The sequence below is a fragment of the Cherax quadricarinatus genome, chromosome 74, assembly GCF_038502225.1.
Source record: "Cherax quadricarinatus isolate ZL_2023a chromosome 74, ASM3850222v1, whole genome shotgun sequence".
NCBI classification, from domain to species: Eukaryota; Metazoa; Arthropoda; class Malacostraca; order Decapoda; family Parastacidae; genus Cherax; species Cherax quadricarinatus.
Window position 1 is genome coordinate 18971017 of NC_091365.1, and position 17955 is coordinate 18988971.

Genomic DNA, 17955 nt, shown 5'->3' on the forward strand with positions numbered 1-17955 from the left:
TTTGTTCTTCATAGCAACAGTAAAGAGTATTTCGAGACTGCAGAAACTACCCTTGGTGTGAAAACACATGGTGTATGTCTCAAAGGGGGTGTACCCCAAAATCTGGAGTTTAGGGGAGTGCTTTAAGGACCATATAAGCTCTAAGAAACAGCTAGAGAAAGGATTCTGGTGGAGCTATGGCCTGTGTGCACAGCTCTGGGCAAGGGATTTGGGCCTGTGTGCAGAGCTTTGGGAGAGAGCTACTGGAGAGTCTCTGGGAAAGACTGTTGGAGACACTGGGCAGAGCACTGGCTTGGAACAGTGCTCGTCCTGTGTAGGTCTTGGGATCTGTGGCTAGAATCTGACTGAGTTCCTGAGATGAACTGTCCTACTGCACTTATAAGTTATATTCAGTTTTGTTAGTTAGCTGTAACCCTTGTCTCACTGCCTGTATACAATCCCTATTTATCTAAATCCAATAGTGTTCTGTTCCCAATGATATTATTGTACAAGGACTTAATAATAAACTATTTGAGTGGAGTAGCATATTTACTGTCCCCGTTATTTCTTATTCTTATTATATTATTTTGTTAAAATTACTGAGACGTGAGTAGTATAGAGTTAATGAGATGTGATGGTGTAGTCACATACGATCTCACATTACCTCCGCTCCTGTTACTCAACTCACCTCTCCTGCATACTTCCTCCCTTTTCTCCCTTATTCCCCCTTATTTCCAATATTATTCCCTGTTCGTTCTCTACCCCCCTACATGACATGGTGTCTATGCAGTGGTAGTTACTATTTTTATAGTAGGAACCAGTCCCATGTGCCTTTTGACTGCTCAGTTATGACATGTTATGCTACGATTTGCTACCATTTTTTTATTTTGTGTGTGCAAATTTAAATATCTGTGTGACATAGTGACCCAAGAGACCTTAGCTGACCCTTTTTGACTGCGAGTCTGAGTAATTGTGTGGTTGTAAGATTAATATATTTGGTGGAGTTGTGTGTTGGTTTGGGATAAATGTTGGAAGGTATGAGTGGTTGAGTGAGACTTTTGGGGGACACAATTACTGGCCAAAATTGAATATTTACAGACGAACGAGAAGTAACCCAGTTACCCAGCCCTACTTGGAAGAATTATTCACAACTGTCACCCACTGAAGAGCTGTCTGTGACTGTTACCCACCTGATGTGCCCAGTCACCCAGTTGATGTGCCCAAGTTGCTGGATTGCTGCCCTAGTCTGTCATCCATTTTAGTGGGTATCTTTGCCACTCAGCTTCTGTGACCATCACCCGCTGGCCGCGAATTACCCGCAGTTACTAGGGATGGGTGACTGCACTGCTGTTAATGACCTGAAGTTGTCAGTAGTGTTACTGAATTCCCTTATGATATACTTGTGCAATATGTCGTAGGTGTATCACCATATTATATATAGGCCCCCTATCCATTATTATTATTATAATCAAGGGGGAAGCGCTAAACCCGGAGGATTATACAGCGCCTGGGGGGGGATGTGGAAGGCATTCAGGCTTAATTCGGGGAACTGGAGCACAGATCCAATTCCCTAAATCAAGAGCCCCTCACCAACATCAAGGAACCTTCCTTGAGGGGGGCCCCCTATCCAGCCAGGCTTAGTGGCTAATATGTGTGACGTCATGCAGTGACGCAGGTGAGCGGTCGGCCGCAGGCCTCCCCTTCAGTTCCAGTATAGGCACAGACAAGAACAGGTAGGCTGGGGTATATTTCCCTCATGACTCTGCCAATATAGTGTTACCACCCAACCAAGTGTGTATTACCTCAACCGTCATATTTCCAAGGAATCCCAAGCAATAAAGTGACCTCACCTCACCTCGAGCATCTGACCATAATCAGGTGTTGCTGCCGTCGGCTGCTTGTGATACTGGGTCTACTGAGATGGTGTTGTCTGCTGTGACCGTATTTTGATGCTATGGCCGTACTGTGACACTATGGCCGTGCTGTTATGCTGTTGCCGTGCTGTGATGCTGCCTCCCTCTCGGTGGAGATAATGGCAACAATGCCGAGTGGTATATGAGGCATTCTGGATGGTGTGCCAGGACAGGAGAGTCTGCTATGATGTTCCCAAAAGTGTTAAGTGTTACCTGTATGGAATAAGGTGACCTTGGAAACGGTCAAGCGATCATGGCCGCCTTGTTTTACGAGGCCAGTAAATTCTAGCAGTAGCACCGGATAATGGTGGGTCTTAATTGCGATACCTGCCCTAGCTCGATTTTCAGATGTTGAAGTGTGTATGTGAAGTGGTCCAGTTGCAGTTACTTGAAAGAATGCTACCCACAGGAGCGGTTTTCCACGCCAACGAAGTCCAGAGAGGTTTGGAATGAGCTAAACTATTTAATTTAACAAGGAAATGGTTTATATCTATATTTTATGCATAAGACAAAATATCATCAACATATCTATACCACAATCCTTCCCAAAAGAGCTAAGTGGTTGATGATATTTTGTGTCTTATGCCTAAAAATATAGATATAAACCATTTCCTTGTTAAATTAAGTAGTTTAGCTCATTCTATAAATTTTACTGTTTAGTTCGAAGAAAATAACTCATTGCTCTTCCTAGATATTTTAATTATTAAGGGTAACAATCATTTTAAATTTTAAATTTACAGAAAACCAACAAATAACTGTTTGTATGTACACTATTATTCTTCACATCAAGATAGAGTTAAACTGTCGGTATTCTCAACAATGTTTTTGAGAACCTTACGTATTTGTAGTCCAGAATTCATAGATGAAGAAATCTCAAAAATTTATGTAATAGCTAATGATCCAAATTACCCAAGAAACTTGATTGATAAATCCTTTAAAACTGCCAGAAATAATTTTTTCAATTTAAAAAGGGACAACCAGCCTTATTCAACTAAAAATATGTTGGTTCTTCCTTACCATGAAAACTTGGTTGATATGCCTTCTCAAGACTTTCACTATCAAAGTTGTATTTAAAAAACCTTATAACAGTAAAAAAAAGCTTTTGACAAAAAATTCCCCCCCCCAAAATCCTGACGGGTGTGTCTATAAGATATATTGTAAAATATGTGATAAAGTTTAATACGGTCAAACTGGTAAAAGTCTTGAACTAAGATTAAAACAATATAAATACAGCATTAGAAGTGGGCTAGATCCTAATACTCTGTTTATTCACACATGTATGCATACACATAAAAATACATACAAAAATACAACTGTACCCGTATACATATGCTCCCATATAAGTATACACACTTATGCATGCACAAAAAGTGGACAAACACACATACATATATACACGTACATACACAAACGTGCATATGTACACATACACACATATATTCATATTTTGTCACATTAGAATTTTATGACCGCTCTGTGCTATTCCTTTTGCATACATTTGGGTGGCGGGGAAGGGCTTGCTAATGGAATAAAGAGAAAACCTCTCCCGGGATTGCGCTGCTACCAAAGTGCATCCAGTTGGGCATCAGGTGTAGACACTGCTATTATTTTGGTATCTATGTTGACAAGACTGTCAAGTTCGTCTCTTGTGAACTCTGCCGTATTTTGTGTCGTTGTTATTACTGGACACAGAGAGGGTCATAGCCTCACAGTGGTTAGTGTGGATTAAAAGTTCATCAGTATACACGTAATACAAGTCCGGAGTAGGACTGTGCTTTTCTTTTATTAGAGGAACTGTCATGAGCTTATTATTAGTCAAGTGTGGGATTCCGAATTATGTGAGATAGGTAAGTACATAATTTACTTAAGAAGAAGCCTATTGTATAGGCAAAACGTTTCAGAATAAAGATACCTAACTGTTGCTTATCATCCATGTCCTTAACGAAATATGCTGAGAAGATATTTTAAACAACATGGATCCGAACCAGTGCCTAGCAAGGATCAACTCTGTGGCATCTGAAGTATGCTTAAGGTACATGTCCCTAAGGAAAAAGAAAAGATGTCAACTAGAAAGAGATGCTCCCTTTACCGGCAAAGGCGAAGAATCAGAAAACTTAAAATGGCCAGTCTATCTGGAATACAAAAGGAGTCACTGGCTAGAGAAATAGAAAATATCGAACTTTACTTCAATGAATCACGCAGTGTCCAGGAGAGACAAAGAACTTGAAGCAATAAATGAAATTGACATTATTATTATAATCAAAAAGAAGCGCTAAGCCACAAGGGCTAATGAAATTGAAAGAAATGTAAAATACTTATTTTGTTATACAAGATGTAGGGTAAAAACCACATCCGGCATTGGGCCTTTTGCTTGGATGAAATGAGACTTACACCAAAGTAATGAGTGAGACACTGAAATGCCAATACGATTTTGTGTTTAGTGAACCGTTAATCAGATTAAGCATCGACAATCTGAACAATTTTTTTTTTATGAAGGAGACTCAAATTTTTCTTAATATTTCCATAACTACTGATATAACCGTAATACCAATGGACTTTGAAAAAGAAACTGTCGACATATCAATGCATTCTGCCTCAGTCTCGAACTCGTGGAACTCTGTGTTCATCAAGACCTGCAAGAAACCCCTTTTGCGTACCTAAAATATTCTATGGAGAGGGAGCCTAGACAGAGGGGTCATCCCACAATTAGTAAAAACAACAGATATAGCCCCACTCCACAAAGGTGGCAGAAACGCAATAACAAAGAATTATAGAGTGATAGCATTAACATCCCACATCACAAAAATCTTTGAAAAGGTTCTAAGAAGCAAGATCTCTAACTACCTGGATACCCAACAAGTGCACAATCCAGGCCAGCATTGGTTTAGAGCAGGTCGCTCCTGCCTCTCACAACTACTGGACTATTATATGGTCTTAGATGCACTGGAGGACAAACAGAATGCAGATGTAGTATACACAGTCACTGCAGAAGCTTTTGGCAAGTGCGATCATAGTGTAATAGTACACAAAATGTATGTGGCAAGATGGATTATTAACTTCCTAACCAAAAGAACACAAAGAATAATAGTAAACAGAGTAAAGTCAGAGGCGGTTACAGTGAAAAGCTCTGTTCTACAAGGTAAAGTATTCGTTCCTGTGCTTTTCCTCATCCTAATATTTGATATAGGCAGAAATGTAAAGAATAGGACTTTGTCTTCCTTTGATGACGATACTTGAACTTGCACGAGTGTCATCCATTGAGTATACTGCAAATCTCCAGGTAGAAATTTAAACCAAGCTTTCCAATGGGCGAGAGAAAAAATGAAGTTCATTTAGGACAAATTTTAATTACTCTGGTATGGAAAATTTAAGGAGTATAAAATAAATTCCAATCACACAATAGAGCGGAAAACTAATGTGAAAGATTTAGGGGTGATAATGTCAGAGGATATCACTTTCAAATATCACAACAATATCATTATCACATCTGCTAGGAAAAAGAGAGGATGGATACTGAGAACCTGCTGAACAAGGGAAGCCAAGCCAATGATGATCCTCTTAAGTCACCTATTCTCTTTAGGTTGGAATACTGCTGAACACTTATGACCCTTTTCAAGGCAGAATATGAGGAGAATTTTCACTGCATGTATAAGTACAGTCAGGCAGCTTCATCATCTCTGAAATCTTAGCAAGAATTCTCCTCAAAACAATAAACCCTGCCATCACATAGTCACTGCTGCTGATGCTATATAAGAACATTAAAATAGGAGGAACACTGAAACAGGCCGCCTCAAATTCAACCATAAATATATGCCCAACCTTTTCTTGTGCTACCCAAGCAATAAGATTTAATAACCTTTTTACCCATGTACAAGTCGACTTTCTCTACCACATGTATTATTATTACTACTACTACTACACCTCACTCTAAGTCTATATATACTCTCCGTGTCCGTCTACTGTTTGTAACGGCTTGATAAAGCTCCTGGAGAGCGAAACGTTGCCACAACAGAATGTCACATTAGTTGTACATATTGTTGGTAATTCTATCAATGTTACTATAGTGGTGACTATTATCATAGTGGTGGCTACTGTTATCATAGTAGTGGCTACTGTTATCATAGTAGTGGCTGTTATCATAGTGGTGGCTACTGTTATCATAGTAGTGGCTACTGTTATCATAGTGGCTACTGTTATCATAGTGGTGGCTACTTTTTTCATAGTGATGGATACTGTTATCATAGTGGTGTCTTCTGTTATCATAGTGGTGGATATTGTTGTCATGGTGGCTACTGTTATCATACTGGTGGGTGGCTACTGTTATCATACTGGTGGCTACTGTTATCATACTCCTTGAAGGGGGATGCTCGTTGCCTGTGATGGGGTCTTGATCCTGGGTATTGAGCCTAACTTCCAGTTCCTTGAATCGAACCTCCTTGTCTTCAATTATCTCAGGTGTTGTGTAACATCCTCTAAATATAATAATAATAATAATAATAATAATAATAATAATAATAATAATAATAATAATTAAAGAAGAGCTCGAAGAAGTGTAATACTGTTATAACAGGAGTGAAGGTATCAATTGGTTAGACATTATTTAACTCTTATAAAAACAGTCAAAAGGATGACTGATGAAGGATTTTTAAAGAGTGAGGACCTCGCATAATTATTTCTGCCGCACTCAGTGGTTGCCCGTTTTCTATTAGCGAGACAGACCTTTTTATCGACTTTATCTTCAATTTTCATTTTTTTCCGTTGTGGTATGTTATAATTGGTTATAGGCGGTTAGGCAGTTGTTATGGATGGTCAAGTTGGGTGTGTCAGGTGTGGTAGTTTGTCAGTGTCCACGCTAACTACCACACTCGGCACATGAGTTGCTTGTGTGGCTTGGGGTATTGAACGACTTGGGATATCAAGTGGCTTGGGATATCGAGTGGCTTGGGATATCGAGTGGCTTAAGACGGTGGTAGTACCGTACTCAGGGTTTCCTTGCAAATGGGTTGAAGCCAGCATTTAAATCTGGAAGGGAGGGGGCCTCTAAAATGATAAGATGCACAAAGAGTAAGATAGTGTTTAAAACATGTTTTTAATTATGTATGTGAAAAATTCTTAAAATATCGTCCTCACTGGTTAGTGAAAACTAGCCATTAATTGAAAAAAAAAAAAACATAAGTATTTGCCTCTGGGCTTTAGTCACCTTAGCCTTTAGTGGCTAAAGGAAGGTTGCGATTAGCCATGAGCAGTGGTTATGCAGGGTTCAAGAGGGAGCTGAACAGATACCTAAAGTCAGTGCCAGATCAGCCGGACTGTGGCTCGTACGTTGGACTACGTGCGGCCAGCAGTAACAGCATAGTTGATCAGGCCCTGATCCACGGGGAGGCTTGGTCATGGACCGGGCCGCGGGGGCGTTGATACCCGAAATACCCTCCAGGTAGGTAGGTAGAGGTGGTAGATGGCTAGGGGTGGTTATTGACCAGGGGTGATTGTTAGCCAGGGATGGTAGTTGATCGAAGATGGTAGTTGGCTAGGGGTGGTGGTTGGCAAGGAGCTGGTAGTTCACCACTTGGTGGTGATTATTCAGGTGTGGTGACACCCTAGTAGTGTTAGCTGGTCTGGGATTGTTGTTTGCAAGGGGTGGTAAGTGCCTTCAGTAGTTGGAGGCTTAGGATGGTAGAAAGCCATTTATAGATGCTGTTTGTGATGGCGAATGGCCAAGTATAAGAGGTGGCTAGAGATGATCGGTGGCCAAAAATGATGAGTGTCCAGGAAAAAATGTCGTTGGCTAAGAATGATGAGTGGCCAGGAATATGATTGTTGGCTAAGAATGAACAGTCAGAGTTTGAAGGCTGTGGCGGAGGAACAAGGGGGCTATGAAGGTAAGGGGGGAGGGAGAGAGTGAAGGTAAAATGTTGGAGTAAGGGGGTTGGGGGGAGAGAGTGAAGGCGCTTGGATGCGGTTGGTGGAGAGCTGGTTGGGGGTGGTAGGCTGCCCTGGATGGGGTTGGGGGTAGGTTTCGTTGTGTTGGTGGGGTGCAGGAGAGGTGGAGGAGCGAGGCTGGGTGTGAGGGAGTTGCGGGTGTCAGTGAGTGGCTGGCCGCCGGGCGCCCAGGATGGTCGTCTTACTGCTGTCGCTGCTCTTGTGTGTGGCTGGTACGTGTACCTGGCTGCCTCCTGCACCTGCTGTGCCACTCTCACCTTCTCTTGCGCCATATGTGCCAACTTTCAAGTTGCTTTCGTCATATTTGCGTTGTAGGGAATGCCTCTTGAGGCACCGGACAGTGATATATTCAAAGCGTTGAGTTACAAGTGATGATCCTAGTGTTATCAAGTGATGCGTCCGAATATGACGTTACAAGCGATGTTCGTAGTGTTTTCTAGCTGTACGTCTGAATGTAATGATGCAAGCAATGTTGACTAGTGTTTTCTAGTGATACGTCTGTATGTGACGTTAGAAGTGATGCTGACAGTTGTGTTTTCTAGTGATAGTATACCCGTTGTAAGTGCTTCTGATCATAAGTGTTGTCTAGTGATACGTCTGTATATGACGTTACAAACAAGTTGATCTTAGTGTTTTATAGTGATATCACTCGCTATACAATGTGTTACAAGTAATGCAGACTTTAGTGTTTCCTAGCAATATGTTGAAAAGTGTTGTAGAAAATTTCCAACCAAGACGGACTCGCAGCAATGGATTCAAGTTAAATATATTTCCATGGTGAAAGGATGGAGGATCGCACTGATTTTCCAGTAGAGTTGTAGATAAGTGGAAGAAACCCCCATGTAGTGTCACTGAAGCAAACGCTTTGAGTAGATTTTTAAAATAAGTGCATGAGTGAGAACGGGTTGGTGTAAGATCTGCCTCGCTTGGGCTGCAATGCTATATGTTGATGTTGCAAGTGAAATTTGATCTGTTACAAGTATTGCTGTCTAGTGGTATTGTGTTATTGACTGGTGCATATCCCACAACTACTTTGGCGTGTCTGGTTGTATTGCTATACTGACTCAGAGTTGTAATATGTTAACTCCGCCGCAGTGGGTCAAGTCTTGAAGTGTTGCAGCTCATGATGGGGGTTCATTTTTCTGTAGTGTTGTGATGCGTGATTTGTGTTCTTTGACACGTTGCAGGCAGTTTAAAATACTTGGCTCTGGGCATGAGAGTTATTAGTTCCTTTAGAGTCCTAAATTTGATGACCTATACACAATTTAGCATGTTTGAAATTTCTAATTTCAATTTACTTCACCCTGTTCATAAAGCAGCAAGGAAACTATTGCAATACATTGAAAATATTAAATATTCACTGATGTAAAGTATTTCCTTTTAAAGATGCAAAACACGAAGAAACGCTTAAAATATTATCGTTGAGATATAGTTAAAATACATTATAGCTTCCTCACGCAATAAAATATTTGCATGGTGCTAGTTGTGAGTCCAACGGCTTATGTACCAACAATACGCACAATAATAGTGTGTGTTGGATCTGGTGTAGGTGATGGTGGTGTAGCAAGAGGCTGAGAGCGACTAGCGTGTAGTGAGGCTGCTGGTGAAAGTGTGGCCGGCTGGCTGCGTGTTGCTCTGGCATGGTACACCTCACACTAAACACGCAAGAGTTTTATGACTAGATGTTCCAAGTAAGAGTTATGTTTCGATGTGATACATGTGCGTGATATCTGTAGAATTGTGAAACTCTTTCTCTTTAGTATTGCGTGCATATAGAGTACTTAAATTTTACCTGAGGTATTAGACCCATGTGGTTACTTATAACAAGAGGCACCAGAGGCTCGATCCTCCGTCTACTAAGCACGAGTTAAGCTCCATACGTCACTAAAATAGACCGTCAAATAAATTTTGATGAGGACACAAGAGCATTGCAGGAAAATCAGATGCATTAGTTGGATATTTGGCAGATGCAGCTCCTGGGAAAAGAAAATAACCACCGCATATTCAAGCTAATTAATGTAGATCTCAATTAAACTGAATGCGAAAAATATTTAGGCATTGTAGTTAGCAGTAAACTAAAACCTTTAAAGCTAACAGAACTCTTAGTTTCACATCAAGGAGTATAGACAAATCCTCAGGTTATTTTTCCCTTTTATATGCCCATGACAAAGCCTCATTTAGATTATATTGCTCAGAGTTCTGGTTGCCATGTTACAGAATGGACATAAATGGGCTGGATAACATAGAGAATAATGATGAAATTGATCCTATGTATCAGATATCTTTCCTACGCGGAGAGACTAAGGGCACTGAATTTGCAATCCGTGAAAAGCAGTAGAATTAGGGTATATGACTGAAATGTGCACATGGAAAACAAATAAAGCTAATATAAACAATATGCTGAAAATATATAACCGACACACGACTGAGCAATGGGTTTAAGTTAGGCAAATTTAAGTTTACAAAAAATATAGGAAAACAGTTGTGGATAAGTAGAACAAACTGCCGAGCAACATTACTGAAGCGAGAACCCTGTGTCACTGGTATACAAAACTTCTAAGTTAATGAATTAGACACATGCAATATCTGGGGTATCTTTATTTTGTAAACGTTTTGCCATTCAGTGGCTTTATCAATACAATATATGGACATAAACAAAAGACTGTAGTAGAGGAGGTAGTCCCTCAGCCTATCAGAATTATCAGCAGAAGACAGTAGGTGAGGTGAACATAAGAACATAAGAAAGGAGGAACACTGCAGCAGGCCTGTTGGCCCATACTAGGCAGGTCCTTTACAATTCATCCCACTAACAAAACATTTGCCCAACCCAATTTTCAATGCCACCCAAGAAATAAGCTCTGATGTGAAAGTCCCACTCAAATCCAACCCCTCCCACTCATGTACTTATCCAACCTAAATTTGAAACTACCCAAAGTCCCAGCCTCAATAACCCAACTAGGTAGACTGTTCCACTCATCAACTACCCTATTTCCAAACCAATACTTTCCTATGTCCTTTCTAAATCTAAACTTATCTAATTTAAATCCATTACTGCGGGTTCTCTCTTGGAGAGACATCCTCAAGACCTTATTAATATCCCCTTTATTAATACCTATCTTCCACTTATACACTTCGATCAGGTCTCCCCTCATTCTTCGTCTAACAAGTGAATGTAACTTAAGAGTCTTCAATCTTTCTTCATAAGGAAGATTTCTAATGCTATGTATTAATTTAGTCATCCTACGCTGAATGTTTTCTAACGAATTAATGTCCATTCTGTAATATGGAGACCAGAACTGAGCTGCATAATCTAGGTGAGGCCTTACTAATGATGTATAAAGCTGCAGTATGACCTCTGGACTTCTGTTGCTTACACTTCTTGATATAAATCCCAGTAATCTATTTGCCTTATTACGTACGCTTAGGCATTGCTGTCTTGGTTTAAGGTTGCTGCTCACCATAACCCCCAAGTCCTTTTCGCAATCTGTATGGCTAAGTTCTACATCATTTAACTTGTAAGTACTAGGGTTATGGGCACTCCCAAGCTTCAGAACCTTGCATTTATCTACAATGAACTGCATCTGCCACTTTTCTGACCAAGAATGGAGTTTGTTTAAATCCTCCTGAAGTTCCATAACATCTACGTTTGAATCAATTATCCTACCTATCTTTGTGTCATCGGCGAATTTGCTCATATCACTAGTAATTCCCTCATCAAGATCATTGATAAATTAGACACATGTGCAACTCTTGGGTATCTTTATTGAGGAAACGTTTCGCCACACAGTGGCTTCATCAGTCCATACATAGGAGAAACTTGAAGAACAGGAGGAGAATGAGGTAATCAGTCCCTCAACCTTGAGTCGATGTGTTCAGTCCATCAAGATTGATGGACTGAACACATCGACTCAAGGTTGAGGGACTGATTACCTCATTCTCCTCCTGTTCTTCAAGTTTCTCCTATGTATGGACTGATGAAGCCACTGTGTGGCGAAACGTTTCCTCAATAAAGATACCCAAGAGTTGCACATGTGTCTAATTTATCAACATGTCGGTTCTCTGAACCATTCATCTACAAAGATCATTGATATATATTATAAACAACAACGGGCCCAAGACTGATCCCTGTGGAACGCCACTTGTTACTGATCCCCACTCGGATTTAACCCCATTTATGGACACTCTCTGCTTCCTGTCAGTGAGCCATGACTCGATCCACGAGAGCACTTTTCCCCCAATGCCATGAGCTGCCACTTTCTTTAACAGTCTATGGTGCGGAACTCTATCAAAAGCCTTACTAAAATCTAAGTAAATTATATCAAATTCTTTATCGTGGTCAACAGCCTCAAAAGCTTTACTGAAGAAAGTTAATAAATTAGTTAGACAAGACCGGCCTCTTGTGAATCCATGCTGAGTATCATTAATCAAGCTATGCTTATCGAGATGGCTTCTTATAATCTGAGCTATAATTGACTAGTAATTTGCCTACAATTGAGGTCAGGCTTATTGGGCGGTAATTTGACGGTAACGACTTGTCCCCTGTTTTAAAAATAGGAATTACATTAGCCATCTTCCACATATCAGACACTACACCTGTTTGAAGAGATAAATTAAAAATATTAGTTAATGGTTCACAGAGTTCCATTTTGCATTCCTTAAGAACCCTTGAAAAAACCTCATCAGGACCCGGCGACTTATTTTGCTTCAGTCTGTCTATCTGCTTCACAACCATTTCACTAGTGACTGTATATCTGGAGTATATCTGGAGAGAGTTTCGGGGGTCAACGCCCCCGCGGCCCGGTCTGTGACCAGGCCTCCTTAGGTCAGTGTCCCAGGATGCGACCCACACCAGTCGACTAACACCCAGGTACCCATTTTACTGATGGGGAACATAGACAACAGGTGGAAAGAAACACGTCCAATGTTTCTACTCTGGCTGGAAATCGAACCCAGGCCCTCGCCGTGTGAAGCGAGAGCGTTAACCACCAGGCCACCAGAGCCTGTGATGTTACATAATTTATCTTCCTAGCCCACTATAAAAATTAATTACTGGAATATTGTTAGTGTCTTCCTGTGTAAAAACTGAGAGAAAATAATTATTAAAAATCGAGCACATTTCATTCTCTTTGTCAGTAAGGTGCCCATAGTTATTTTTAAGGGGACCTATCTTATCTCTAACTTTTGTTCTATAGACCTCGAAAAAACTTTTTGGGTTAGTTTTAGAATCCCTAGCAACTTTAATTTCATAGTCCCTTTTAGCTTTTCTTATCCCCTTTTTAATGTCCCTCTTAATGTCAATATACTGTTCTCTAAGCCCATCGTAATCTGCTAAGCGAAAATCTGGGACTGTTACTGAGTTATCGCTACTATCGTACTTCCATTCAATGCTAAATGTAATTGATTTGTGGTCGCTAGCACCCAGTTCCTCTGAAATTTCTAAATTATTAACAAGGGGTTCATTGTTTGCCATAACTAAGTCAAGCAGGTTATTTCCCCTTGTAGGTTCTGTCACAAACTGCTTCAAAAAACAATCCTGAACTACTTCTAAGAAGTCGTATGATTCTAAATTCCCAGTCAAGAAATTCCAGTCAATATGACTAAAGTTAAAGTCTCCTAGAATTACTACATTATCGTGCCTTGTGGCCTTAACAATTTCCTCCCATAGTAGTCTCCCTTGGTCCCTACTAAGTTTGGGGGACGGTATATCACTCCTAAAATCAGTTTTTCATGCCCCTCTGAAAATTCTATCCAAACAGACTCTGTATGTGTTACTTCAGACTTAATACCCGTTTTTATGCAACGGTTCAAGGGATCTCGGACATATAATGCCACCCCACCCCCCTTCCTGATACTTCTATATACTTGGAACAATTTAAAACCCTGAATATGACATTCTGCAGGCATGTCCCGACTTTTTGAATTAAACCACGTCTCAGTTAAGGCAAATACATCAATGTTACCTGCACTAGCAACTAATCTCAACTCGTCCATCTTATTCCTAGCACTACGGCAATTAGCATAATAAACATTGAAAGACTCTCCTTTCTCTTTACCCTTCCTGCTCATTTCTGTTTTTCTACTAAACCTATTACTGTCCTTATCACCCAAAGTCCCTGGCTTTTCAATATCTACCTCGTTCTGCTTATTACTAGTTCCCCTAGAACTCGTAATATTACTACACTGGGACTTCACTGTTTTCCTGCCAAAACCCATACCACTAACTATTCCTAGTTTAAAGTCCTAACTGCTCCCTCCACTGCAGTTGCCAGTGCTACCACCCCAGACCTAGATAAGTGAACCCCATCCCTGGCATACAAAGGTGTCAGGCACTGTAGTCTTGATGAGTTTGATGCACAAGCAGTTACATATATTACTTGTCTGGCACAGCAACATAATGTTGTTGATTACCTCTTCTGTCTTCTGCAGATAATTCAGCGAGGCTGAGGGAGTGATTACTTCTTCCACAGTCTTCCGTTTATGTCCATGTACGGAGGACAACTCCACAACCTACTTGCTGAACTCTAGCCCAACTCATGGGCATGATCTGCTTCCATGGTGGTTCTCGCCTACCACTTGCAATGTCTTCATCTGTTACACCTCATCTGACTCCAGTACATAAGCGCCCATCTTTATGCTTGTATCTCAGAATCTCTGTATCTCAGAATCTATGTAATAAGCACCTAGGAACCGGTGCTTATCACCGGTTCCTAGGCTGAGGGAATGATTACCTTATCATTTACTGTCTTCTATAGATAATTCTGTGAGGCAGAGAGACTGAAAACCTCTTCCGTTTATGTCCCTGTATTGTACCGATAAAGCCACTGGTTGGCGAAACGTCCACAAAATTAAGATACCCAGATGATACTCATATGTCTAATTTATCATCTTTAAAAACAAGTGAAACAAGTGTGGGTGGGTGTGAGTTGGACCTGCCTAGCATGAGCTAGCAGGCCTGCTGCAGTGTTCCTTCTTTCTTATGTACATAGAGTGCATTTGTCTATGTTGATCCATTGCTGGCGCTATCTGATCTCTCCTCCCTCAAGGGAGGTTCCTCGACGCAGGCGAGGGGCTCTTAGTCCAGGAAATTGGACTTGCCCTTCCCGTCTGTGGATCGAACCTGAATGTTTTTTGTTCCTCCAAGCGCTGTGTTATCCTGCGGGTTTAGTGTATCCACGTAATTATAATAATAATAATAATAATAAATAAATGGTTATGACGAGACGTGCTTTTGGTGTACCAAGCTGTAAATTTAAATATTGGGAAGAGGACAAGTCGAGATTCTCAGAGCGTATTTTAATTGCAGTGAAAATTTTTGTAATTATAACGGTCCAAAAAAAACTGGGGTGTCCTTGGCGCCATTTACATCCGGGAGCTCTCATGCTCCTAGACGGAGGAGCTGATCACTTAACAAGCTTCCCATTGGAGGTAGTGGTGGCCCATACAGTGACTTCCTGACGAGGTAGTGGTGGCCCATACAGTGACTTCCTGAAGAGGTAGTGGTGGCCCATACAGTGACTTCCTGACGAGGTAGTGGTGGCCCATACAGTGACTTCCTGACGAGGTAGTGGTGGCCCATACAGTGACTTCCTGACGAGGTAGTGGTGGCCCATACAGTGACTTCCTGACGAGGTAGTGGTGGCCCATACAGTGACTTCCTGACGAGGTAGTGGTGGCCCATACAGTGACTTCCTGACGAGGTAGTGGTGGCCCATACAGTGACTTCCTGACGAGGTAGTGGTGGCCCATACAGTGACTTCCTGAAGAGGTAGTGGTGGCCCATACAGTGACTTCCTGACGAGGTAGTGGTGGCCCATACAGTGACTTCCTGACGAGGTAGTGGTGGCCCATACAGTGACTTCCTGACGAGGTAGTGGTGGCCCATACAGTGACTTCCTGACGAGGTAGTGGTGGCCCATACAGTGACTTCCTGACGAGGTAGTGGTGGCCCATACAGTGACTTCCTGACGAGGTAGTGGTGGCCCATACAGTGACTTCCTGAAGAGGTAGTGGTGGCCCATACAGTGACTTCCTGACGAGGTAGTGGTGGCCCATACAGTGACTTCCTGACGAGGTAGTGGTGGCCCATACAGTGACTTCCTGACGAGGTAGTGGTGGCCCATACAGTGACTTTCTGACGAGGTAGTGGTGGCCCATACAGTGGCTTCCTGACGAGGTAGTGGTGGTCCATACAGTGACTTCCTGACGAGGTAGTGGTCCATACAGTGACTTCCTGACGAGGTAGTGGTCCATACAGTGACTTCCTGACGAGGTAGTAGTGGTAGGGGGATTACCAACAGACCCCTGGCAGTCTTCAAGCTGGCACTGGACAAGCACCTAAAGTCAGTTCCGGATCAGCCGGGCTGTGGCTCGTACGTTGGTTTGCGTGCAGCCAGCAGCAACAGCCTGGTTGATCAGGCTCTGATCCACCAGGAGGCCTGGTCACAGACCGGGCCGCGGGGGCGTTGACCCCCGGAACTCTCTCCAGGTAAACTCCAGGTCCATACAGTGACTTCCTGACGAGGTAGTGGTGGCCCATACAGTGACTTCCTGACGAGGTAGTGGTGGTCCATACAGTGACTTCCTGACGAGGTAGTGGTGGTCCATACAGTGACTTCCAGATGAGGTAGTGGTCCATACAGTGACTTCCTGACGAGGTAGTGGTGGTCCATACAGTGACTTCCTGACGAGGTAGTGGTGGTCCACACAGTGACTTCCTGACGAGGTAGTGGTGGCCCATACAGTGGCTTCCTGACGAGGTAGTAGTGGTCCATACAGTGACTTCCTGACGAGGTAGTAGTGGCCCATACAGTGACTTCCTGACGAGGTAGTGGTGGTCCATACAGTGACTTCCTGACGAGGTAGTGGTGGCCCATACAGTGACTTCCTGACGAGGTAGTGGTGGTCCATACAGAGACTTCCTGACGAGGTAGTGGTGGCCCATACAGTGACTTCCTGACCAGGTAGTGGTGGCCCATACAGTGACTTCCTGACGAGGTAGTGGTGGCCCATACAGTGACTTCCCTTAGGAGGTAGTAGTGGGCCATACAGTGACTTCCTGACGAGGTAATGGTGGTCCATACAGTGACTTCCTGACGAGGTAGTGGTGGCCCATACAGTGACTTCCTGACGAGGTAGTGGTGGCCCATACAGTGACTTCCTGACGAGGGGGTGGTGGTCCATACAGTGACTTCCTCACAAGGTAGTGGTGGTCCATACAGTGACTTTCTGACGAGGTAGTGGTGGCCCATACAGTGGCTTCCCTTAGGAGGTAGTGGTGGCCCATACAATGGCTTCCCTTAGGAGGGAGTGGTGGCTCATACAGTGGGAGTGGTGGTCTATACAGTGGTTTCCCATAGGAGGGAGTAGTGGGCCATACAGTGGCTTCCCTTAGGAGGTAGTGGTGGTCCATACAGTGGCTTCCCTTAGGAGGTAGTGGTGGCCCATACAGTGGCTTCCCCTAGGAGGCAGTGGTGGCCCATACAGTGGCTTCCCCTAGGAGGCAGTGGTGGCCCATACAGTGGCTTCCCCTAGGAGGTAGTGGTGGCCTATACAATGGCTTCCCCTAGGAGGTAGTGGTGGTCCATACAGTGGCTTCCATTAGGAGGGAGTGGTGGTCCATACAGTGGCTTCCCTTAGGAGGTAGTGGTGGTCCATACAGTGGCTTCCCTTAGGAGGTGGTGGTGGTCCATAAAGTGGCTTCCCTTAGGAGGTAGTGGTGGTCCATACAGTGGCTTCCCTTAGGAGGGAGTGTTGGTCCATACAGTGGCTTCCCTTAGGAGGGAGTAGTGGTCCATACAGTGGCTTCCCTTAGGAGGTAGTGGTGGTCCATACAGTGGCTTCCCCTAGGAGGGAGTGGTGGTCCATACAGTGGCTTCCCTTAGGAGGGAGTGTTGGTCCATACAGTCGCTTCCCTTAAGAGGGAGTAGTGGTCCATACAGTGGCTTCCCTTAGGAGGTAGTGGTGGTCCATACAGTGGCTTCCCTTAGGAGGGAGTGTTGGTCCATGCAGTGGCTTCCCTTAGGAGGGAGTAGTGGTCCATACAGTGGCTTCCCTTAGGAGGTAGTGGTGGTCCATACAGTGGCTTCCCTTAGGAGGGAGTGTTGGTCCATACAGTGGCTTCCCT

General features: G+C 42.9%; 1 protein-coding gene across 2 annotated transcripts in view; it reads left to right on the forward strand.

The window, feature by feature from the left end:
* The first annotated feature begins 7934 nt into the window (after window positions 1-7934).
* The window catches only part of LOC128700126 (mucin-2-like), a 241513-nt gene continuing 231492 nt past the window's right edge, over window positions 7935-17955 (forward strand). For both annotated transcript variants that reach the window (XM_053793078.2, XM_070100813.1), the window contains exon 1: window positions 7935-8044. In XM_053793078.2, coding sequence (XP_053649053.2) covers window positions 8005-8044 — 40 coding nt within the window. In that variant the 5' untranslated portion in view covers window positions 7935-8004. The remainder of the gene's footprint in view (window positions 8045-17955) is intronic.